Below are 25,086 nucleotides of genomic sequence, written 5' to 3'. Positions count from 1 at the left end.
GAAAATACTCCATTTATTAAACACCATGGGGAAGGAGGCAGGGGTCCCAGTTCTGGATGGGAAACTGAGGCCCAGCTCCAGGGAGGGGTCACAGGTCGGTGGCCGGGCCCCAGGCGTAGCCTTCTTCATCGGAGGACTCCACGTCTCGCGCTCGTGTGAACTTCTTCCGCAAAGCTTCCTGCTCATACATCCTGGGGAGCAGGAAATGGAAGAGGGGCTGCAGGTGGGGAGGGCGGGAGCGTCCCTACCATTAACTGAGGCTGCTCTGTGGGAGGCACCTCGGGTGTAGACAGCACAAACAAGACTGGGCACTTGGGGGTGGGGCCTTGTTAACGAACTCCTATACATCTTTCAAAGCCCCAGCTGCAGTGCCCTGGCCTTCAGGAAGGCTTCACGATCCTCTCAGGAAGATGGTCCCTACTCCCCATGGCCCCAGCTCCATGGGCCCAGAGCGGCTCTGTCCTGCCCACTTGGCCAGGAGCACCATGAAGGCGTGGCTTCATTCTAGGGTTTGCTAACCCCGGAAGCCTGAGTCCCGGGAAATGGTTGAGGCCCCAGTGTGGGGCCCAGGGGCCCTTACCGCATGCTGTCCTGTCGCCTCGGAGCCTGCACGTGGCGGCTGTCCACCTTGGAGCCAGAGAAAAGCAGTTAACCCTTCCCGCAAAAGGATGACAAATCGGGATGAACGTTCCCCCCGTCCCCCTTGTCCCCATGCGAGTCCGAAACCCATCCCTGATTTGAAGTGAGGAAGTGGGGGGACAAGGGAAGGCCTTGGCTGAGCTCCTGGCCCGTCAGCAAAGGGGGAATTGGGTTCCCCTTCTGGAAAGTTCCTCAGATGGCTGTCGTTAGGAGTCCGTAAATGAGTTCATGTGTGTAAAGTGCTTAGAAGACTGCCAGGCTGCCACGGACAGTTGAGCAGGTCGGGCACTGCACAACCCCAGGAGCACCACTGTGACGGCAGACCTCATGGATCTGCACGTTTCCCCGCGGACCCAGAGGGTCCGGAGGGAGGGGGCCTTCCCCGAATGCACAGCCGGGTTGGGGGGGCTGAGGTGGCCCCACGGGAATGAGAGCTGAGGAAATACTTGTTACACACGAGCCATCCCGGGCGGGGACCTGAGTTCGAACAACCACCCAGGGGCGTCCAGATTTGATCACCTGGCCCGTGTCCCGGACACGGAAACTCAGGCCTGGAGGGCACAGCATTTCCCCGAAGTTGCTCAGTGACTCAGATCTGATCAGAGAGGCTTCGGTTCCCAGGCATCTGGTGGAAGGCGGGTCCCCGGGTGTCCCCTCCCCGGGTGCCCTGCTCACCTGGGCCGCCCGGTGACCCCGCGGGCTCGGGGGCTCATCCGCCAGCACGGGCTCCGAGGACCGAGCCAGGGCCGGCACGGGGGGCTCCTCGTCCCCGTCCGTGTGCCGCCCGCCCTCGCCGTCCGTGTAGTCGCCGTCTGTGTAGACGCCGCCCTCGCCGTCCGTCTCGTAGTCGCTGTTGACCCGGCTGTCGCAGCTCAGGTCCGCCGAGCTGTCGCCCAGGCCGCGCAGCGGGAGGTCCAGGTTGTCGTCGGAGGAGCCGTCCAGCTGCGGTGCCGGGGGGGGGGGGGGTCTGGCTGAGTGGACCCCCGGCCCGACCGGGTCAACACCCTCATCCTCAACCCCAGGGTCACCCCGGACGCCCAGGCCTCAGCTTGAGGCTTAACCCTTGACCCCCAGGAGTCTGACCTTGACCTTGCCCAACTCCAGACTGAGGCCGGCCCCGAACCGACCTCGCCCCGGGCACCAGGTCGTGACCCCGCCCCGGCCGTGTCACCTGGTCCTCGGCCGTCCAGATGGGCCGCGTCTGCTGCTCGCGGATGATGCCCTTGAGCTCCTGGAACCAGGCGTCGCTCGTGCCGCGCAGGGGGACGGTGGCTGCGGGGCGGGGCCGTGAGCGCCGAGACCCAGGCCCCGCCCCCCAGCGCGGACCCCGGACCCCCAGGCCCCGCCCCACCTGTGAACAGGTGGTCGCTGTGCTTGCGCAGCTTCTGCGCCTGCGCGTAGAGGCGGCGCGTGCTGCGGCGGGAGGCGGGGGCCAGCCAACGGCGCAGCGCCTTGAGGGCCGTGCGGCTCTCGGGGACGCAGAAGACGACGATCGGGTAGTATTGCACGTAGTTGAGGCGCTCGATGGCCGAGGGGGTCACGTCCAGGAGCGCGTGCTTGTCCTGCACAGGCCGGAACAGACAGCGGGACGAAGCCGAGAGAGAGGGAGAGGACGAGTCTGCGGTCAGAGTGGACCCCAGCCTCTCACACACCCGCAGCGTCCTGGGCCCCGGAGCCCCAGTCTGAGTCTCTCTGCCTCTTCCCGGGGTTTGCGGCTGCGGGGCTCCGGGCGCGCTCTGTCCCTCTCGAGCCCCCCGCCCCCATCACCAGGCCTCCCTCCAAGAGGGGGCTCTGTGGGAGACCACCTGGGCCTCGGTTTCCCCAGCCGGGAAACGGGACCCGCCGCGCAGCCGTCTTACCTTCTCGGCGATGACCCGCACGGTGTCCAGCTTGATGACCTTCGAGGGGCTGTCCGTCCTCGACACGCTCTCTGCGGGGGGAGGGGCGGCGCAGCCCTCAGATCGCGTCCGCCCGCCGCTCCCCCCACAGAACCGCCGGGGCTCCCCTCGGCCGGATGGACGGAGCACCACGCCCCCCCCCCCACTCGCCCGCACTCCTCCTGTCGCTGGCCCATCTGGCAGATGGGGAAACTGAGTCTCGGGGACATAGGGTCACCTGCTCAGGGTTGGGGCCTGAGCACAGTCTGCTCCAGCCACCCGCTGTCCTGGGCTCAGCCAGACTCGGGGCCTGTGCTCGGGCTGTGACCCCAGGGAAGCGGCTCTCCCGGCCCCCTCTGTCCTCCAGGACCCGGGATGCCACCACGTCTCCTCCAGGAAGCCCTCCTGACGGCCCTGGCCCGGGGGCCCACAACCCAGGGGGACACAGCCTGGCCTTTTTTTTACATTGTGGTAAAATACACATTACATAAAATTTACCATTTTAACCATTTTAAGCGCACAGCTCAGCGGCATGAAGCACATTCACACGGTTGTGCCACCATCCCCTCCATCCGTCTCCAGAACTTTCCATCTCCCCAAACTGCAGCTCTGTCCCCAGGAAACACTGACTCCCACCCCTCCCCCAGCCCCTGGCCCCCCATCCACTTTCTGTCTCTGTGGCTGTGGCTCCTCTGGGGACCTCCTGTGAGTGGACCACACAGTGTGTGTCCCTCTGTGTCTGGCTCACGTCCCTGAGCATCACGTCCTCCAGGTCCATCCACGTGGCAGCAGCTGTCAGGATCTCCTTCCTTTTCACGGCTGCGGAATATTCCAGGGTGTGGAGGGCCCACACTGTGTGCGTCCGTCCCCCATCCACGGACACCCGGGTTGCCTCTGCTTCAGGCCGCTGTGACTCACACTGCCGCGGACACGGGTGCACACACGTCTCTTGGGGCCCCCGCTTTTGAGGGGGGTGGAGGCGTAGGAGCGGGGTTGCTGGACCACGTGGTGAACTCAACGTCTCCCTTGTCGAGGACCCTCAGCCCGTCTTCCACTCCCGCCAGCCACACACGAGGGGCCGACTTCTCCCAGTCCTCACAGACGCTGTTTCGTGTCCCAGGGCCACCCTGTCCTGCCGGGTGGGACGTGGCATCTGACTGCGGTTGACATTGACCTGCCCCTGCCTCCACTTCTGGAGAAGCCTCTGGAAGGCGGGCGAGGCCCGAGACCCTCAGCTTTAGGACGCTGTGCCGCCGCCCCTCTCACTGTCTGTCCTTGTCCCCCTCTCTCATCTTCTCCCCCCAGTGGGCGTGGCCGTGTGCCGATAAAACTTTATTGACAGGCGCTGACATTCGCATTTCACGTCCCCGTCACGTGTCGCATCATATTTCATCCCGAACTCCTTTTCCACCGTCAAAAGTGTGTGAACACCATTCTCAGTCAGCGGGCCGTCCAAGGACAGCCGTGGGCCAGCTGTGGCCTGGGAGCTGTCATTTGCTGACCCCTCCTCTGGATGAATCATTTGTATAGTTGTTAATTTTCGGTCTCCTGGGGGGACCTTGTGTGTCTTGTTCGACACTGTGTCTGTAGCTCAGTAAACATCTCTTGAACAAGAGAAGGAACAGGTGGCACATCGGCTCAACTGGCGATGGCTGCTGGCGAACTGTGTTAAGAAGGATTCTGAGGGTCTGTCCAGACAGTGCCAAGATTGATTGAGGATGTCTGGCCTGGGGAATTGGAGGGTGGCTCCTCTGCCTCGTGTTTGCCATGGTTGTTTCAACTCTTTCCTGCAAGTCGCCTCATTAGCAGCCCCCTCCTCAAGCTGTGCCAGCCCCAGGGGCTGGGAAAGGGTTGTGAAATGATTCTCCCTCGAGGTGGCCAAGGGACCTGGTTTCTCACCTGCGATTTCAAACTCGTCAGGCATCTCAGCAGTCAGCTTCTGCATAGCGATGTCTGCCACGGGTCCCAGGATCACCACGGGGCGCTTGAAGCTGGCTGAGGGACAGAGAGACAATGACAAGAATCACGGTCTTATTTGTGGCAAAGAAGGCTAGCATTTGCCCATGGCTGCCCAGCTAAAGACTACATCTCCCAGCCTCCCTTGCAGCTAGGACTGGCCATGTGACTATGTTCTGGTGAATGGGGTGCAAGCAGAATTGATATATGCAATTCTGGGTTGCATCCTTCAAGGAAAGGGGTGACCATCTAGCCCATGGCTGCCCAGCTAAAGACTACATCTCCCAGCCTCCTTTGCAGCTAAGGATGGCCGTGTGATTAAGTTCTGGCCAATGGGGTGCAAGCAGAATTGTATGCAATCCTGGGTTATAACCTTTAAGGAAAGGGCTGAGCATCTTGCCCATGGCTGCCCAGCTAAAGACTACATCTCCCAGCCTCCCTTGCAGCTAGGGATGGCCATGTGACTATGTTCTGGCCAATGGGGTGCAAGCAGAATTGATATATGCAATTCTGGGTTACATCCTTCCAGGAAAGGGGCGGGCCCTCCTTGCCTGCCTTCCCCTTCCAGCTGGTTGGAATGTGGCTGTGGGTGCGTCTCCTTGGACCACACAGTAAGCCAGAAAAACGAGACAGAAGGAGCCTGGGGCGCTGAAACCGTGAAGCAGCCAGAACCCGCTCCACTGCTGACACCAGGACTGTTCCTCGAAACAGAAACTTCTTTTTTGATTCTGCAGCTGTCACTTGGGGTCTGTTAGAATGATTGAACCTCGCTAACTCAGGGCTCAGCAAACCACAACCTGAGGACCACATCCGGCCCACTGCTTGTGTTTGTAAATAAAGCTTTATTGGCACTCAGTCATGTCCATTCCTTTATGGACCATGTCTGGCTGCCTTTGTGCAGATTTGAGGAGTTTCAACAGAAACCATCGGACCCACAAAACCAAAAATAGTTACTGTGTGGCCCTTTCCAGGAGGAGTTGCCGACCCCTGGCCTAACCGATGACCCTTTTACCCACGAGGAAAAGGGCACAGAGGCATCTTGGCAGGAGAGAGGCGAGCGGCCCCTCTGCATCATCCCTTCCCTTCCTCTCTTTCTAGGCCTGGCTCTCGCTCTGAAAGCGCGAGACAGTCAGATTTCTAAAGTCTCCTCGGCTGGGGTGGAAATTAAGCACATGCCTTTTATTCTTAAGTCTTTCTCGTCTGGACGCCAGAGCCCCAGCGGAAGAGAGCAGCTCAGCCCTCCCCGCCCGGGTGCCTGGCTCTGCCCGTTTTTTCCTTGTGGAAGCCCTCCCTCTGCACCTGGCCTTAATCCTTCCTCCCCGAGGCCGTGGGCGAGCGCTGAGTCTCTTTCCTTCTGGAAATCCGGACGAGCCTGCTCCCCGGCCCCGCCCCCACTCCCAGAGAGGGACGGCATCTGTGTGCTGGTTTCATTTTTAAACAGCGGCAAAATACGCATGCACGAAATTTCCTTTTTCAACCTGTACGTTGTCAAGTGGACAATTCTGTGGCATTTAGGTCACTCATAATGTTGTGCAACTAGCATGACTAGTTCCAGAACATTCTATCACCCTCCAAAAAAACCCCGTCCCCATCAGCAGTGACTCCCACCCCCTCCCCAGCCCCTGGCCCCCACAAGCCTGCTCTCTGTCTGTGGATCTGCCTGTTCTGGACGTTTCCCGTCCATGGGGTCACATGCCGTGTGTTCTTCTGTGTCTGCTCCTCTCTCTGAGCGTCGTGTGTGCAGGTCCGTCCATGTGCAGCCGTGTCAGGGCCTCGCTCCTTTTCACGGCTGCGTAATATTCCATGGATGGACCGTATTGTGTGGATCCACTCATCAGCTAATGGACACTTGGGTTGTTTCAGCTTTTTGCCTACCGTGAATCGTGCTGCTGTGAAGATGCGTGGACACATTTTGGTCTGAACACCTGACCACGGGTGAGTGTGTATCTCTAAGGGCATCTATTTACCTCCAGCTGACAACCTAGAAACAGCAGCACCCACTAAAGACAGAACGCCTCCCACTGTGCTGTCCGGTGTGGCCGCCACGTGGCCACGTGTGACTGTCGAGCACTTGAAATGTGGCTCGTCTGATGGGAGACGCGCTCTGGGTGCAAAATACACACCAGACCTCAAAGACTCAGAACAAAATCAAAGAACGTGAACTGGCTCCTCCATCATTTTCCTATGGGTTACCTGCTCAGATATTTTGACTAGAGGATGTTAAATAAAACAAAATAATTTCCAACGACTTCTCTTTCAGATCCTCTGTGTGGCTCTCGCATGATATCTCTACTTCCGAACAACCTTATTCGGGGGCCCCCCGCGGCCCATCCCGCCCCGGGGCCCACCTTCTCTCAGCACCACGCGTTCGTACGGTGGGTAGTGACCCTGCTTGGTCAGAGCAGACAGGTCCTCTCGGCTCCGCTGGGTGGTCCTCTTGGCGCCCCGACGAAGACCCCGCAGCCGCCAGAACTCGGCCCGCGTGTTGGAGGCCGCTGTGGCGCCGGGCCCCGTCCCCAGGGCCCGCTGGGCCGCCTCCAGACTGGCCAGCTGCTCCGCCCTGGGGAGGGGGGGAGATCACTGAGCACGGGGGTCGGCAGAATAATGGTCCCAAAGATGTCCCCATCCCAATCCTGAGACCCGTGGACGTGTCATCTCACGGGGCAGAGGGGACTCTGCAGACGGGTTAAGTTGAGGCCCCTGGGATAGGGGTGACACTGGATTCCCGGGGCCCAGGGTCATCCCAGGGTCAGAGGCCGAGATGGAGACGCTGCGCTGCTGGCCGTGCGGATGGAGGAAGGGGCCCCGAGCCCAGGACGCGGCACCTCTGGAAGCTGGAGGAGGCGGGACACGCTCCTCCCCTGGGGCCTCCGGGACCCGCCCTGCCCGCCCCTGGGTTTAGGACTCCAGACCCCAGAACGTGAGATGATCAATGCATGCTGTTTGAAGCCACTAAGTTTGTGGGGAGCTGGGACAGTGGCCCTAGGACACTGACACAAGTGCAGACGGCACCTTCTCACGTCAACCATCACCACCACTAAGGAGCGACACCATGCCCATTCCTAGCGGGGAAACTGAGGCGCGGTCCCCACCTGCTTTGGTTGGGAATGATGCCCCGCTCCTGCTCCCGGAGGTCCCGGCCCACGCGCACCGCCAGCCAGTGGCCTCCGCGGGAGTGGCTCTGCCCGGGGCCCGGGTACAGCGTGTCCACCACGTGGAAGACGTCCCCCCGGGTGAAGCCCAGGCAGGACGGCGGGCTGGCCTCCAGCTCGAAGTGGGTGCGGATGTAGAAGGAGTCGCCCACACGGGACTGCACCATTTTCCGGAAGACTGAGGATGGGGTGGGGATGGGGTGGGGGCGGTCCATGAACTGGCTGGGCTGCTGCCCCGGCACCCCAGGATCCCACCCCCCAGGGACCCCTCGCCCCCCACACTCACTGTCCTGCTTCCGCTGTGTCACCAGCTCCACCTCCTCGCCGGGCGGCAGCGCCAGCAGGAACTGCACGGCCTCCTCGCGGGTCAGGTTCCGGAACGGCGTGTCATTCACCTGCCAGGAAGGGGGTCCGGATAGGACGCAGCCCGGGGCGCCCCCTGGCCAGGCCCGAGACCCCAGCTTTTCTTCTGGACCGAGCCCCCCCAGCTGCCTCCAGAGCCGCCATCGGGGCCCCGGCGACGGGACGCGGTTCTCCACCGGGGCGTCCCCCTGCGGCAGCTCGGGCGTCATGGGCCGACGGGGGTCTCGGCCCAGAAACGGGACCCGGGCCCTGCAACACGCGCACGGAGAACCGAGGCGCAGCGGGTCCCCAACTTCAAACCATGGGGGCAGGGGCCACAGCTGTGATGGGATGACGCTGGTCGAAATTTTGTGACAGTCAAAAGTGAAGACACAGTCGCACAGACAAGGAGACGATAAAGTGACCATGGGGGATGACAATTGTGGGGGAATTAAGATGCCACCAAGGCGTGACCCGACCGAGGTCACGACACAGATGGGGAGACGTTAATATGTTCGAATGTCTGGGGGGGTCTGGCAGGTCCCCAGGGCAGCCCCAGGGGAGGACACACAAGCCGTGAGAGACCCCCCCGGGTACCACCCACCACCCGCGGTCACCTGCAGAATCTCGTCGCCTTCCTGGATGCCCTGCCCGTCGGCCGGGCTGTCAGCCTGCACCCCCGACACGAAGATGCCCACGTCGTTGCCCCCCGCCAGCCGCAGCCCGATGCTCGCGCCCTTGCAGAAGCGGACCACCCGCGAGTCGGGGCTGTACCTGCGGGGGGAGGCGGAGACGGGCCAGTGGGCGTCCCTGGAGAGCCCCCACCCCTCCAGGCCTGTTTCCCCAACACCCCCACAGAGCACGTACCCACGGTCCTCCACGCTCTGAGTGCTCGGGACCCTGTAGATGTCATAGCTGCGCGGCCTGGCAGAGTCTGGAAGGGAACAGTGGTCTCTTTCCCAAGCACACGGGCCGGTCCGGCCCCACAACCTTTGCTGTAGGGTGGCCCTGCCACGTGGAAAGCCGTCACCCAGTCCTCGTCCCTTCCCAGGGAGCTGTCCCTGACCTCCCAGGCCCGTGGCAACCTTTTCTGTTCTGCCTGGAACAGCCTCACTGGCAGGGATCAGAAAAATCAGAGGGGGGCGCTCAGAGTCACCACCCACCCACCCTCGGCTCACCTGGTTCTGAGATGCTTCTGGAGTCCCCAGAACCTTCCCGCCGAAGCCGGGGGCTCTCCCTGGTGCAGAGGGATGTCGAGGAGTGATTTTTAGGACTTTTTTTTTACTGAGGAAGACTGGCCCTGAGCTAACATCGTGCCCATCTTCCTCTACTTTATATGTGGGACACCTACCACAGCATGGCGTGCCAAGTGGTGCCATGTCCACACCCAGGATCTGAACCCGTGAACCCCAGGCCACTGAAGTGGAATGTGCGCACTTAACCACTGCGCCACCGGGCAGGCCCCAGGATTTTAGCTGCACTCAGATTCAAATCCTAGTTCTGCCCCTTCCTGGCTGTGTGAGCTCGGGCCCATGGCTCTCCCTCTCTGAGCCTCAGTTTCCTCCTCTGAGCCCTGGGGATGGCTGAGTCAAGTCAAGGCTTCCTTTCGGGCTGGCTCGAAATGAGATGAGCCTGTGACAAACGGTCACGTTTATCGTGGACTTGCAGCTTCCAGGACTGTGGGAAATGCTGCCCTGTGTCCTGCAAGCTGGTTCATTCACCCCACACGACGCCAGCGCATTTTCCCGGCCCTTTTAAATACACTCTCCAAGACATCCTTTTTCACGGCTGTCTAGTATTCCCGAGCGAGAGTATGTTAGAATCGTCATAAAGCGCGGAAGAGCCGCTCACGGACTGAGCATTCGCTGTGGGCAGAGCACACGTGCGCATCATCTCCTTTTGTCATCGTTAGTTAGCACCCTAAGAGTTGGGGCTTTGGGGTGGACCCTCCTCTGGCCTCCGAGATGGCCCCCCCGTGACGCCACCTCCTGGCAGTCCCGGCCTGCTGGAGTCCCCTTCCCACGCTGAACCAGGGTTGGTCTGCGTGACCCACAGAACGCAGCAGAAGCACTGGTGCGCCCCCATCCCTGCACACACCCACGGTTCTTTTGCCCCCAAGATAAATCCCTAAAAGGGAGTCTTGTTGGGTCAAAAGGCTTCTAGAAAAAAAAAATCAGTTCCTTCCGCATCATTGATCCACATCTGGTTCTCCCGTACCGAGAACCCAGAGCCACATACTGGGGGCAAGAAGGACTGTGTGTGGACAGGGGAGGCCTCCTCCAGGCAGGCTGCCGGGACTGCACCCTCAAGGCTACCCCCCGCTGGCAAAGACATGCCCATGATCCCCTCCCGGCAGACAGGGGTACATACACAGGGGAGTTGGATTGGCTGCCATCTGGGCTCCACCGCCCGTGCCGGGGTGGCGGCGGGATGTGGGAGGGCGGCACCTGAGACACCTCTGAGCCGAGTTCCGAGATGTCTGCGGGGGAGAGGGCACCCCGTGAGCCACAGTCACGCCTTCCCGGCTGGACCATTTCACCGCTCGGAACATCGAGGCCCCTCGAGGCAAAGGGACCTAGACCGGCCCTGACCAGCTGTGTGGCCTTGGGCAAGTTTCTGTCCCTCTCTGAGCCTCGGGGACCCCCCGCCTGCTCCGCCCTCCATTCAGCACCCCCTCCCCCATCCCCCGCGGCCTGCCTCCTGGTCCCTCACCCTCCATGAGGGAGCTGTCGCTGTCACTGACGGCCGGCGGGATGTTCACCAGGAACTGCCTTCGGTCTCGGAGCACCAGCAGGGTGAGCGTCCCTTCCGACTTCTCAATCAGTCGCCGAGTATCGCTCAGCGACAGATTCTCACTGGACACCCCGTTGATCTAAAAGGGACCCGGAAGGAGGAGAGGAGCTGAGTTAACCAGAGATAGGGGGAACTAAAAACAGACGGTTTGGTGGGGGGACTAGAAACACACAATCCTTGGGGCTTCCTAAAAACAGACATTCTCATGAGGAAATGACAGCCCTGGCTTCCTGCCGTGACAAGGGACTACGCCAAGAACTGACTTCCACAAGAATTCTAGACACAATTTTCTAGGCGGGATGGGAGGCATTAGGGAAAAACTGGAAACGGGTGGACTCTCCCCGTCTCCCTAGGAAAGAAAAGCTCTCAGGAGAGACTCGGAACAGATGTTAGAAACAACTGGAATGGAGGAAGGGGGGAGGATACTTAAAGGGACCGGAAACAGACATCTCGAGGTGGGTGAGAAACACAGTCCCTGGGGAGGACGATGTCCCCTCCACTCAGACCGGGAATCCCTTTGTAACAGTTTCCCCTGGGAGTGCCTGTCTTCAGCAACCCTGGGAATTGTGAGTTTCTAGTCCCCCCACCAAGCTGTTTCCAGTGTCGGCCCCAAACCACTAGAAACAGACAATTCCTCAGGGTCACTAGAAACAGACAACCCCAAGGGGGTACTAGAAACCGACATTTGGCAATGGATCAGCAGCAGATGGGGGAGGGGGCATCTTGGCGCCACCTCCAACCTTTGGGAGGCAGGTAACAATGCAGACGGCAAGCAGTTCGGGGCCAGCTCGGCTGACGTTGCCGGGTGACTCGGGCTCCCTGCCCCGCCCCCGCCGGGAGCCTGGCTCACCTGTAGGACGAGGTCCCCCTCCCGCAGCCCGCGGTTCCGCGCGGCCAGCCCAGAATCTGTGATGTGTTTGATGAAGATCTGACTGCCCAGTTTGACCCCGAACTCTGTGGGGGGAAGAGGGAAACTGAGGCAGGGGCTGGGGTCTGGGCTCTCGGAGCTCTGCCTTCCCGCCTGCCCTTGGCTCTGTCCGCCTTCCGGGCCCCTGTCCTGCAGGGAGGGCCAGGCCGGGCTCCCGCCGGGTCACACCGGGGCTGTCCCGACGGTGACAATGAGGTGGGACGTGCGATGTCACCGCCGGACTCCGGTATCATCGCACAGAGGTCATGGGGAGGCCTGAGACGCAGCAGAGGCCGAGTCCCCTCTTCCTGACGCCCCGATGACACCACCGTCGGGGCTCCCACGTCAGGGCCCCGATACCCTTAGCAACATCGCGATTAGGGTTTCCGGGATGTGACTGTTGTTCTTAAAACGACGACATGGGGAGCAGACGTGCCAGCGTCCCTCGTCACCTCGCGACCGGACCAGAACCCTAAGGTCACGTTGCCGCCGTTGAAGGGAAACGGGTCAGAGGTCACATCCCCGTGGTCGGTGTCAAGAAGGCAATTCGAATGCGGTGACACCCTAGTGATGTCACCTGGGTGAGTTTCCTGGGGCCTGTGTCACAAATGGCCACCAACCGAGTGGCTGGAAAACAACATGAGATTGTCAACTCTCGGGGCCGGAGGTCAGAGTCTGAAATGAGTCACATGGGGCTAAATTCCCGGTGAGGACAGGGCAGGTCCCGGAGGCCCCAGGGGAGGAGCGTGTCCCACCTCCTCCAGTGTCCAGAGGCGCCGCGTCCTGGGCTCGGGGCCCCTTCCTCTGTCTACACGGCCAGCAGCGCAGCGTCTCCATCTCGGCCTCTGACCCTGGGATGGCCCTGGGCCCCGGGACTCCCGGGTCACCCCCATCCCAGGGGCCTCGACTTAGCCCATCTGCAGAGTCCCTTTACTGAGGTGACATGTCCTCGGGTCTGGGGACCAGGATGGGGACGTCTTTGGGGCCCATTATCCTGCCCGCCACGCACCAGACGAGAACAGGGCAGCAGTGTGGCCCCCTTTCAGGGACGCCGAGCCCCACGGCCCCCAGGCCGGCCGGCCGGCCGCTCACCGTCACTGTCCGTCCTCCGCACCAGCACCGACTTCACGGGCCGCATCTGCACGTCCTGCCGCGGCAGCCGCTTGAAGCCGGACACCAGGGCCAGCCCGTTGGCCTCGGAGCCACCGGCCCGGCTCCGGCGACCCCCCCTCGGCCGGCGGGAGCGCTCGCCCCAGGAGCGGCCGGAGCCGCTGGATGTGTCCCCGTCGTAGCCCCGGCCGCGGTCGGCCTCGTCATCCGAGTCCTGGTGTCCCAGGCCGGCCCCTCCAGCCCCGGTGGCGGGCAGCTGGATTTTCCGGGGTCGCTTCACCGTCTGTGAGGGGAGGTGGGCGGGGAGGGGGCAGCTCAGGGCTCTGTCCACGCACCGGTGGCCCTGGGCGACCCCCGCCCGCTCTGGGCTGTCCTCGGGCAGCGGGACCCAGCGGGGGCCGAGCCGGGCCCTCCCCCCGACCCCACTCACAATGTTGGCCACCTTGGTGCCCGTCTTAAGGATCTGAATGGCGAAACTGGAGGTCATGTTCTCCATGGAGACCCCGTTGACCATGACGATCTGGTCCCCAGTCCTGGGCGGGGGGAGGCCGGGTCTCAGGGAGGAGGCCTCCCACGGGGGGCCCCCCACCACCCGCCTTCGGGGCGGGCACCCCCAGGTCTATGAGGCCTGCCTGCACCTCCCTGGTGCCCCCGGGCCCATGGAGCCGTTTATCCCTCATATTCTCCAAGTCGGGGCTGAGCCATATCACCCATGAGCCACTCGGGGCCCAGAACCATTTCCCAGCAGAGCTCCCAGGAGCCGCCTGCTCCCAACGGCTCAGGACACTGCGTCTGCTTCGCTCCGGCCAAAAAAAAAAGGTTTCCAGGACTTTTTGTGCCAGGAGCGCCCTGGGGCCACTATGACCCCAGGAACCTCATCGGAGGACCAGGAACTTCCACGGAGGGCGTGGGGGGTCACGTAGCTGACTCTGTCCTGCTGCCAGGTCCCGGCCGGTGTCGACAGAGCCCGAAGGTGCCGGCACGTTCCAGCCTCCCAGCTCCGTCCCCGCGGGGCCCGCCCCCCACCTCATACTCACTGCAGCCTGCCCTCGGCCGGCCCTCCGGGCACCACATCGGAAATGACCACCGCGCCACTGGACCGGTCCCGGCTGCCGGAGATGGCAATGCCGAAGCCACGGCGGGGGTCCTGGGGGGGGTGACAGCCAGGATGAGCTTCTGTCCCCTCCCCATGGGGACACAGGTTCTCGAGTCCTGCTGAGCTGAACCCCCCACGGGGGGGGACGGAGGGAGGCCTCACCTTGCAGACCGTGGCCGTGTGCTGCTCCCAGATGGTCAGCTCCTCCATGTCCGAGACCTGGCGGGAGGGGACGGGGACGGGGGCGTGAGGAAGTGGCACGTCCCTGGGAGCATCCAGGGAACCCAGCCCTGGGCGAGGAGCCTGGCTCTGACCCTCCCGTGATCCCAGCCTGTGGCCAAGATGCTGCCTTTCTTGAGACCTCAAGTTTTTCATCTGTGAAATGGATTTAAGTCAGTGGCTCTCTCTCTCTCTTTTTGTTTTTTGCTGAGGAAGACTGGCCCTGAGCGCACATCCATGCCCATCTTCCTCTACTTCATACGTGGGTCGCCTGCCACAGCATGGCTTGCCAAGCAGTGCCATGTCTGCACCCGGGATCCGAACCGGCGAACCCTGGGCCGCCAAAGTGGAACGTGTGCACTTAACCACTGAGCCATCGGGCTGGGCCCCAAGTCAATGGTTCTTAACTGAGGACCGTTCTGCCCCCCAGGGGACACCGGGCGACATCTAGGGACATCTGTGGTTGTCACACCATGCAAGCTCCTGGCATCGAGTGGATGGGGGCCGGGGATGCTGTTCAACCCCCCACAGAGAGAGAATGGTCCAGCCCCAAGTGTTGAAAGTGCCGAAGCTGAGAAATCCCAGTTTAGACGACCAAACTGGGGTGGGAGCGGAGGGAAGGCCAGTTCATGGCCCTTTTCCCTCTGGAAGGTCTGGCTCAGCCCGAGGGGCATCCAGCCAGGCCCGCAGGCAGAGGGAGCTCACTCGGTCCACATGGGCCTCTTGGCTGTTCCTCCCGCACGCCAGGCCCGGGCCTGCCCCAGGTCCTTTGCACAGTCTGTGCCTGCTGCCTGGGACACTGTTCCGTCCGATATCCACCTGACTTGCCCCCTCACCTCCTCCTTCCAGGAGCCTGAACTTGCCTCCTCGGTGAAGTCACCCCTCCGGCCCCCAACAGACCACCTCTGCCCGTTTCCCTGGACATCACCCTGATTCATAGAACTTGTGACCCCTGAACATCTTCTAGGTTTTTAAAATCTGTTCACCCTCCGGCTCGCGCCGGAACATGGGCTCCGGGGAGGAGAGACTTCTGTCTGTCTCTCTCAGGAGGAGCGGGGAGCCCGTGTCTCCTGGATGCAGGGAGGAGTGAGGACAGGAGGTCACTGCCAGGACGACAGAGCAGGTGGGGCTGGGGGGTGGAGACCCCGGGGGAAGGGGGGTGGAGACCCCGGGAGAAGTGGGGCTCGGAGCCGCCAGAAGCAGCCGCCATCCCTTACCTCCTGCCGGGCTGCCCTGCTCCTGGGGGCCCCCTCCCCAGCCTGTGTCCCCGGCCGCCCCGCGCTCCGGCACCTTCTCTTAGGGATCCCGGTCCCCGTGAGCAGCATCCCCGGCTCCCGAAGCGGGAGCGGAAGAGAGAACCAGGCGGAGGCGGTCGGCCCCCCATCGACACTCAGGTCCCTCGGCTTCCCCACCTGTGAGCTGGGTCCCCGCCCCCCAATTCTGTTTCCCACGGCCGGCAGCGAGCGCTCTCGAAAACCCCTTCCTGTCATCCCGAACGACCTCGGGAAGCGGCCCGCTCCTCTTCCTACCTCACAGGGGAGGAAACGAAATGGGGGCCCAGAGAGGTTCAGGAACTTGCCTGAGGTCACACAGCGCAGTGTGAGCCCCAGCGGCCTGCCTTGCACCCTCACTCCAAACCGGGGGTCGCAGCATCCTTCCCATTTTTTTTTCTTTCTTCCGAACTTATTTTTCAAAGCAGAATCTTTTTTACCTGTTTTGATTTTATACTGTGGGTCGTTAAACGGCCTCCCGGAATTTTAATTTCCTGGCCTTATTTGAAGAAAACAGCCCCCAGGGAAGCGGGGCCCCCGGGAAGGGGCTGTCGCACGCAGGTGGCCCAGGCTTGTCCCAGCTTGCCGGCTTCGCCTCCATGGATACGGGAGGTCTGTCTAACACCCTCCGGGGCTCCCATGCACCCGTGGAGTCCAGGTTGACCCCGCAGCCCACCTCAGATGAGCTCTGCCCTGGTTGTCCCCTGTGCCTGAGACACCCTCCGGGACCTGCCACTCAGGTCTCAGTGCAGACGCTGCCTCCTCCAGGGGGTCCTCCTTGGCTAGCCAATCTTCCCTGGCATCCCATCTCCCCGGGGTGTTCATTTATTACGCTTTATTCACAGCATCTAAAACCACATTAAATTGTCCTGTTTAATCCTCCATTTGCAAATTTCTGGTCTTCCCCCTTGGGGTGTGAAGGCTGGCGGGGCTGTCTCTCTGGTGACAGTATCAGCATCTCCCGGGCCCTCCTTTCCAGGCCTTTGCACATCCTGTCCTCCCTGGCAAACTCCTATTCATGCCTCAAAGCCCCAGGGCCACCGTCCCTTCCTCCAAGGGCCCATACACGCAGCTTACATCCCTGATTACTGGGGCCTGGGACATCCCAGTCCGCCTGTCTCCCTCACACCCCTCCAGTCTGGGGACTCCGGGTGGGTGGAGCCCAGCACCATCGCCATAGGACCAGCAGGGGAACGGAGTGTGAGAAATGGGTGAATGGTGGAATAAAAGGCACATTCGGCCAGGAACTCAACCAGGTGTGTCCAGAGCTCCTAGCCCCCTCAGCGCAGCCCCGTCCAGGTGAGCTCCGAGGGGGCGGGGCCTGGGCCTTATCCCCACCTCCTGGCAAGGGCAGGACACGCGTCCAGAGAGGGCAGGTCGCGTCCAGAGAGGACAGGTCGCACCAAGTCACACAGCCCGGGGGCACGTGGCTGCCGGGGCCGCTGTCCCCTCTCCCCCTCCCCGCCCCCACCTCGGGGAACAATGGAGGGGGAGGGGCGGGAGGGGGCCACACACATCGAGTCGGGGAGGGGATCCGGGGAGCTGCCTGGAAGGACGCGAATGAACCAGAATTGCCCGGCCCTAGAGCCTGGGGCGGTGTGGCCCCGGCGAGCCCCGTGCCCCCTGCGGCCTCAGTTTACCCGTCCGGAGCCCGATCTGAGACCCACTACGGCGCGTGGGTCAGTTCAAGCTCCATCCTCAGAGGGCGACGTCCCCCCAAACAGAGACACGGGGCTCCCCTCCCCATCTCTGCCGGGTAACGCGAGAGAACGGCTCCGTATACAGTAGGCGCCAATCAACGGTCTCCTGTCCCGCAGCCTCTCCGCGCCCACAAAGCCGCCCCAGCCCGCAGACGAAGTCACCGCCCGCTGTCCGTCATCAGGGTCCCGCTGAGCTCGGCCGGGTGCCCCTGGGAACCGGCGTGGGTCTTTATTAGGCGCCTATTGCCACTTCAGAGAGAAAGGACGGAGACGCGTGGACCCGCTGGCCCGAAGTTGCACAGAACAATCGGGATCTGAACCCAGGTCTCCCGGTGACCCTGGGGCAGAGGACGCCCCCGAGGCAGCTTTCGGAGGCTACGCAGCCCGGGCTAGCCACTGCCTTCCGCTGGGCCTCAGTTTCCCCATCTGTTAGGCGGGCAGAGGGTGGTCTGGGGGTCCCGGATCGGGCCCCAGTCTCCACCCCAGTCCGAGCCCCTCCCCCTCCTGCCCTCGCCGGGCTACTTGCCTGGAATCTCACCGCCATGCTCCACCCCGGGGCTCTCCAGCGCCCCGGCCCCAGGGGGGGCCTGGAAACAGTCAACCGGTCCCCACCCCGGGGGCAGGGAGGAGGCTGGGAGGGTCGGGGCGCAGGGGACGCTCGGCTGTCGCCCTCCTCCCGCCCGCCCCGCCGCTCCGGGCCGCACCTGCCGGTCTTCCTCCTCCGCGTCCCCTGGCGGCCCCGCCCCCGGCGCGACACGCCTTCGGGGCGCCGCGCCCGCCGCCTTCGCTCCCGCTCCGGGCGAGGATCCGGGTCCTGGGGGCGCGGAGGCCAGGCCGGGTTTTCCGCTCAGCCGGGCGCGAGCCAGCGGCCGGGGCTGCGGACGGGCCGGACCGGGCTGCAAGGAAGACCCGGCGGGCGGACGCACGCGGAGTGGAGCCCCTGCAGCCCGACAGCCGCCCCGCCCCCCCGGAGGCTCGGCGGCGGGGGACCCGGGGTTCGGGAGGTGGTCGAGGGCTGGGCCTCCGGGGCGCGGGGCGGGTCATCCTCGGGTCGCCCCATCCCCGGGAGGTTGAGTGCATGTCACAGAGGGGAAACTGAGGCCCGGGGGGGTGGGGCAGAGACGCGAACTTGCTGAAGATGCACAGCCTCGCCAGCGGGGCCTGGCCTGGTACCCGGCTGCGGAGGGCGGGGCGGCGCGGGGGACGACCCCGCAGGCTCCCGAGGGCAAAGGTCGGGGAGTAAAGGTCGGGCTTCCTGCCCCTTGCCCAGCCCCACCCTCCAAGGCGAGAGCTGGGATCACCCAGCCTCCTGCGGGAGGGAGGGAGGAGGTCACCTGGGTGGGTGGAGCTGGCGGGGGCTCCGCCCACATTCCTTCTGGCTTGGGGGGGAATACCAGCTGCGTCCCTGCTGCTCCTGTGCCCCAGCTCACCACCCCCCCCAGGTGGAAGCAGCAAATCTGGGCATAGACGCCCCTTCCCAGCCTCACCCAGTCAAGGCCGCGCAGAGAGGAAGCCCAGGCTGGAGGAAGGGAGAGGCAGAGGGGAAACCGGGGGTCAGGGAAGGCTTCCTGGAGGAGGGGGCATTGCAGCTGGGGTTTTGAAGGCTGGGTAAGAGTTTGCCAAGTGAACAGGCAGATAATATACCCAAAGTCTTTGAGGTCCCCAAGCTGACTTCTTGTCCCAACTCAGTTTCCCCCAAAAACACAAGTCCAGAGACACCCATCAGCCAGAATCAGCTACTCAAGGATCCCCAGAGGCCCCCCGGGGCAATAACCCTTTGAGGAAGCCCCTTCTGAGGCCCTAATTGAACCTGAGGGATGGAAGGGTTCTAATCTTGGATCTCTCACCTATTTGCTGTGGGACCTCAGGCAAGTCACTTCCCCTTTCTGGGCCTCAGTTTCCCCATCTGTAACTGGGGGAAATAACAGCCCTGACAGAGTGAAGGTTAGGAGGGTTTAATGGGGGCTGGAGTAGGACAGCGATGTGATCCGCTGTCCTGGTCCAGCAGTGCGACCTTGTGTAAGCCACGTGACCGCTCTGTGCCTCAGTTTCCCCATCTATAAATGGGGAAAATCACAGGACCCACGTCAAAGGATTAGTGGGTGAATAGGCATAAGATGCATAGAGAGTCCCTGTGCGGACCCACGTGGCAACACCATGACCCCAAATCAAGGCTCGCTGGGCGCCTGCTGTATACCCACCCGCGGCTCAGCCTTTCCCAGCATGCCGTTTGGCCCCCAGCAGGCCACCGACAAGACGGTTTGAGGAAAAACAGGGTCAAGGGGTTTTAAATCGCTGTGTCTGTTCTCATGAAACCCCCCTAAGAAGGAGGCAGCCCCCCAGGACACGTGTCAGTCTATCCTCACACATCCTTGCCTCCATTCAAGAACACTCGATGGCTCCCTAGGGCCCCTCGGCCACCGCGCTGAAAGGCACCGCTCAGGGAAGGGCGTGGCCGGGGCCACGGTCCTTCATTCGTTCATTCCCTCCATTCAGTCGTTCACCCCGCAGACTCGTTTCCAGACTCGTTTCCAGCCCTCACTTTGAGCCGTGAACACAGGAGACTCCGGCTGGATCGACTTCCCGGCGGAACGCAGCGCCGCCGTCAGCCAGGAGGGGACGAGGGGACGAGGGGACGAGGGGAGGAGGGGAGGAGGGGGTAGGGGGACCAGGCCGGAAGGGCCTCGGGGGTGTCCCTGCTTTGCCCCTTCGGAGCGCCTGGGGGGAAACTGAGGCCCAAGAGAGCAGGGGCGGGGCTGAGGGCCCCCGGAGGGGTCACGCGGGCTGCTTGGCTGAGGTCACACCTGTGGCCCGACAGGTCTGACCGGAACCCAAAGATGCCCCGAGGCCGCGCTGCAGCCCGCCCGCCAGGCCACAGCACTTTTTGAGCGCCCACTGTGTACGCACAGGACAGACGGTCTGCGCCCTGATGGCAGCCCCGGGGGCCCGGGCGACCCGCACAATCGTGCCCCACGCGAGCCTGACCTGGACTTCCGAGAGCTCTGCCAGGAAACACGCCCCGGCTGGAGGCTCCTGAGGGCTTCCCTGGGGAGGTGGCGCTGAGCTGAGAACTGGGTTTGGCAGGAGTCACCTAGGGGACAAGGGATCCGGGCAGAGGGGACAGTAGGCCTGAAGGAGAGGTGGCGGGAGCACGGAGAGACCTGGGTGTTCCAGGAAGTAAACAGCCCGTGCAAAGGCCCTGGGGCAGGCCCGGAGGAGCAGCAGGCACAGGTGCTGGGCTTCAGGAAGGGCCACCTCCGGGCGCGGCCGGCTCGGCAACAAGCACAGAGGACAAGGGACGTCCTGCGAGTTGACACCGTGGAGGACCAGCAGCTTGGAGCCGGGGATGCCGCCTGAGGGGCTCCCGGGAGGGTCCCCACAGCGGGGAGGAAGCTCAGGGCCCCTTCGGAATTCCAGCCCCGCTGCTTCCTGCCTCAGTTTCCCCATCTGTATCATAGGGATCTGGTTCCCAGCGGGGAAAACAAAGGTGAACGACGGGGTCCCCGGGGCTGGAGGGGGACCCCTGGAAACTGTCTTCATTGAGTGTCTATTGTCTGTGTCCAGACCCCGCCCCCCGTCCCCCCCCCCCCCCCGTTCTCCCGTCCCTGTCTCCAGTCGGGCTCCCCGAAGCTCCCCACTCCGGGTCCCCGTGCCCCCCACACTGCTGGTCCCTGGGGGCCTCGTGGCCGAGCCCGCGGCGCCCAGAATCTGCCCGTCCTCCCCCGTTTAGAATCTTCGGTGGCTCCCCGGGAGCGACTGAGGCACTTATCGAGCACCTACTGCATGCATCTCAGGCCCTCCTCGGGGGGCGGGGACACGACCGACCACGGAAGGTCGCAGCCCAGCGGGGAGAAGAGACGAGACGTGCCACAAACGGGGCCACCGAGGAACGCGCGGCTCCCAAGCGGGGCCTGCGGCTCTGGAACATTCTAGAGCCCCCGGGCACCGGCTCCCGGCGCATTTCCGGAGCGTCTGCCCGGCGCCAGGCCGGCTCCCCCGGACTCCTCGGTGCTGCTCGGACCGGTTTCCCGCCCTGAAAATCCCGGGGAGCGGGCGGCACAGGGACCCCGCGGAGGCCGAGGGCCGCTTGGCATCGACCTGTAAATTCGTCGCGGCGTTTTCGAGGCCTCCGTGGGTCCGTCCTGTCCCACTTTCCTCTTTAAACTGGTGTGGAATCTCGCTATTCGCGCGCGAATGAGCGAGTTCGCGCGAATGAGGGAGTTCGGTAACCTCGGAACCCGCCTGCTTGTTCCATATGGTGTGAGAGTCGTGGTTTTATCTTTTTTGGGGGAAAAAATGATCCTTTAATGTCCTAACACTGAAAGCCTTCCCTCGGCGTTCAAGGCTCTCCCGCGGGGAGGTTTCCACCCACCTCCACCCGGCCCTCTCACCTAGAAGTTCCGGAACCTTCTTCCCACTTTTCTTCCCTGTCACCTGGGACCCCAAGCTGGCTCTGGGATGTCGGCAAAGGCTGTTCATTCTGCCAAAATCTTTCCAGAATCTGCCCACTTCTCCCACCTCTGCCTCCACCTGGGCCCCCAGCATCGCGCCCTGGACCAGCGCTGTCCCCTCCGCCATTGTCCCCCCAGCCTGTCCTCCCTGCAGCGGCCACCAGAGGGCGCGCGGAGCCCCTGAGCCTGCAGCCCTCCAGGCTCCCCTCCCTCGGGGAGAAGCTGAGTCCTCCCCGCGGCCCCCCAGGCCCCACACAACCTGCCCCTCCCCCCCTGCCTTCCCTCCTCCCTCTCTCCCCCTCCTCCCTCTGCTCCAGCCACAGCCTCCTCGCTGATCCTCCAACAGCCCTGCCCCAGGGCCTTTGCACATGCTGTTCCTGCTCCCTGGAATGCCCATCCCCAAACTACTCACTTCCTCCAAGTCTTTGCTCAAATGTGGCTTCGTGAGAAGCCCTCCCCTGACCTTTCCTTTCAGATTATAAAACACCGCCCCGCCCGCCGGTCACTCCGGTCGGGGTACCTCCCACTTTTTTTCTCTTTTTTTTCCTGTCTGACTGACCATCCTCTAACCCAGGATACAACCGAGAATACAAGTTACTTCCTTATTAGGTCTCTTGTCTCTTGTTCATCTTCCCCCACCAAAATATAAGCCCCACGAGAGCAGGCATCTTCGGGGCCTTGCTGAATCCCCAAGGCCCAGACGCCACCGGCAAACAGTAGGCGCTCCATCAGTGCAGGTTCGCTCCCCGGGCGACCCCTCCTCCCAGTCGGGTCTCCCACTAACCTCAGCTCATTCCAAAGGGTGTTGGCTCCACCCTGAGCAAACACTGCTCGCCTGGCGCCCGGCCCGGCCCCAGGAGGAAGGACAGGATCCCAGACTCCCGCTGGGGACTTTCCTCAGAGCTCAGGGCCCCGCGGAGGCGCTGAGCCGGGGAGGCAGGGCTTTCACAGGATGCTGAGCCTGGGGCACGGGGTTGGGGGGCCGGGGCAGCCCCCAGAGCTTCCCGTTCTCCTGTCTGCCTGACAGCTCTGCATTGCTGTGCAGCCCCAGGCGAGTGGCCCTCTCTGAGCCCCAGTTTCCCCTCCATCGCACAGGGAGGGCAGATGCCCCGGCATTCTGAGCTCTGATTTTGGGCGGGACGGCTTATCCCCAACAAGAATCTGTTCCCCGCCCTCAGCAGCCCAGCGGGGCGGAGACTCTTATATTCAGTTTACACAGAGAGCGGGAGGCCAGCTCTGTCAGGCTCTGTGGGTTTTCTCTCCCAACCCCGGGCAGGGCAGGATCTGATGGTCGAGATGGACCCCCCAAACCCCACGCGCCCCAGATCCCCAGCCTCTCCTCTCCCCGGGAGTCCCCTCAAATGCAGGGCTGGCTCTGCACCCCGCGTCTGGGACGCCCCGACTCCCCGGCCCCGGGGCCCCTCCTGGTCCCGGACAAAGGGCCCTAAGGCGCCATCGGACACCGGGCTGGCCCGAAGCTCGCTTTGTCCTGCACTTTTGGGAGTAAATGACCCAGAAAGAGCTGTTGCCACTGGACCCCCTGTGGCCTCCAGGTTCTGGAGACTGTGTGACCGCCGGCCGCCCCCGCCCCTTCCTGCGTCTCCCCTTTGGGAGTCTTCGCTTGGAGATGAATCAAGAAGAGGGATGCGCCCTCTGAGGACCCCCGCCCCCGGCTCCCCAAGGTTCCAGCAGTGGGGGGAGGCGACGCTCTGCAAACTTGGCCTCTTAAGAACTTCCAGGAGGCTCAGACACCGACCAGGCGCCGGGCTGCCTCCCCGCCAGGGCCTCCCCTCCTCTGTGGGGGGATCGGAGACCAACCGGTGCCCCCTCGGCCTCCGGTGCCCCCTCGGCCTCCCGGTGTCACCTGGGCCAACAATGACCCTTTCAAGTCTGTGGCTGCGGCCGCCCGGGCAGGCGGCCAGGGGCAGAAACTGGCGGCAGCTAATCCTTTGGAAACCGTGTCAGATGCCCACACGGAGTGTCAGTTTCCCTTTCCGGGGAGCTGGGGAGGTGACGGGGGTCCCAGGACCCCGCGGAGGGGGAGGCGGGGCTGCGCCCCAGGGATGGGGGCAGAGCCATCCCCAGGCTGGGGGACTCACCTGTCTAGGAGGCCGCAGGAGCCCGGGCCTGGGTGGCCGGCTGGCATGCGGGGCGGGGAGGGGGCCTGGGGGCTGAGCTCAGGCCTGCCCACCTGTTGGCCCAGCTGTCCGTCCCTCTCGGCAGCAACAGGCTGGCGGGTCCCGAGAAAGGTGGGACCAGTGACAATGTGCAGGGCAGACCGGCGGGTGTGAGGGAGCCCGGGCCGGCAGCCGGCTGGGTGTGTGGCTCTGTCGCAAGGTGCTCTCACGTGGGAGCAGCTAGCCTTAACCCCTGCTGGCCCGGAGGCGTTGGCGCGGGGACTGGCACCACCGGGGCGTGTCCTTGGGGAACGCTTGCTGAATCCGTGAAGGAGTGAGTGAGTGGCACCCTCCTGGCCCCCTTGCCGCGCCAACCCCCTGCATTGGGGACTCCAGAGCCGTCCCACAGACGGTGGCCCGGTGGCTGCCTCCTTCCCAGCCAGCGGGTCTGGGTGCAAATTCTGCTTCTCTGCCACCAAGGGACCCCCGGGGTCTGTCCTGAGAATCTCCAGCCACACCCCAGCCGGGTCCCTTTGGCTAAGTCCTCGGTTTCCTCATCTGAGAAATATAAAGAACACCAGCATCCGCTTCCCAGGGGCGTTTGGAAGACTGACTAAAGGAAAGAATGTGTGTAAAGTGCTTTGCACCCCGCTGGGCGCACAGTAGGTCCGCACCTTCTAGATGCCAACCACGTGTGGCCGGGGCAAACAAACGAGGTGTGGGTAACCGTGGAATTCACGCCGGATTGCCAACACCGGGTCCCCCCAAAGGGATGCAAAAAGCGGCTCGTTCTTTTGAACACCGATTCCATGTTGAAAGGACAACGTTTCACGCGTCTGGGGTTCGGTGAAATACATCGTTGAAATTCATCCCGCCGGTTTTTTCTTTGCTTTCGAAAACGTGGTTACTAGAAAATGTTAAATGGCGTTTCCCGTTTTAGATGGAAATTGGCTCGCGTCGGAGTTCGGGACGGCGCTGGAAGAGGCGCTTAATCCGGATTGCCTGTCGGCTGCATCTTTTTGCATCACAACTGTGTTATTTTCTCAGTATCTATTCGTGGTCGCGACTGTCTTGTATTTATTTGTCTGTCTCTTCTAGATGTCGCCTCACTGAGGTCTTGGATTTTGTCTTGCTCATTCCTGCATCCCCATGCCTGGTAAACAGTAGGCGCTCAATAAATATTTGTGCCATGAATGAATGAATGAATGAATGAATGAAGATGCACGTCCCTCCCACCTGCCGGCTGGCGGCAATAGCCACTATCGCCACCAGGGGAGCCAGAAACCCAGCAACCGGATCGGCCGGGCCTCCTCGCTTCTCCATCCTGCAAAATGGGGACCCGGGACCCAGGATGAGGGCGGATGCAGCCGGAGCCCCGCCCGGATCCCGGCCCCCCGCCTCTCCCCTCCCGCCCCCCACTTTCCAGCACCAGTTTGGTTGATTTTTTTTTAAGTTT

At 62.9% G+C, this 25,086-nt stretch overlaps 1 protein-coding gene across 3 annotated transcripts; it reads right to left on the bottom strand.

The window, feature by feature from the left end:
* Positions 1-52: 52 nt before the first annotated feature.
* On the bottom strand, positions 53-23,852 carry TJP3 (tight junction protein 3). Of its 3 annotated transcripts, none has more exons than XM_014843087.3 (21): positions 23,613-23,852; positions 14,035-14,091; positions 13,814-13,923; positions 13,207-13,309; positions 12,759-13,059; positions 11,610-11,713; positions 10,679-10,838; positions 10,337-10,445; positions 9,145-9,203; positions 8,834-8,900; positions 8,584-8,740; positions 7,911-8,019; positions 7,565-7,802; positions 6,821-7,032; positions 4,416-4,511; positions 2,499-2,569; positions 1,991-2,201; positions 1,811-1,911; positions 1,315-1,581; positions 581-627; positions 53-191 (listed from the first exon to the last, which is right to left on the bottom strand). In XM_014843087.3, exons 2-21 carry the CDS (start codon positions 14,080-14,082, stop codon positions 89-91), a joined length of 2,673 nt encoding a protein of 890 aa, XP_014698573.1. In that variant the 5' UTR covers positions 14,083-14,091; positions 23,613-23,852; the 3' UTR covers positions 53-88. The 3 variants fall into 3 exon arrangements, with proteins under 3 accessions (XP_014698573.1, XP_070347841.1, XP_014698572.1); XM_070491740.1 differs by lacking the exon at positions 23,613-23,852 and adding an exon at positions 17,767-17,790; XM_014843086.3 differs by lacking the exon at positions 23,613-23,852 and adding an exon at positions 17,589-17,785.
* Between the last annotated feature and the right edge of the window lie 1,234 nt (positions 23,853-25,086).

This window comes from Equus asinus, chromosome 20 (assembly GCF_041296235.1).
Source record: "Equus asinus isolate D_3611 breed Donkey chromosome 20, EquAss-T2T_v2, whole genome shotgun sequence".
Classification (NCBI taxonomy): domain Eukaryota; kingdom Metazoa; phylum Chordata; class Mammalia; order Perissodactyla; family Equidae; genus Equus; species Equus asinus.
This window is presented reverse-complemented; position numbering and strand designations above follow the sequence as displayed.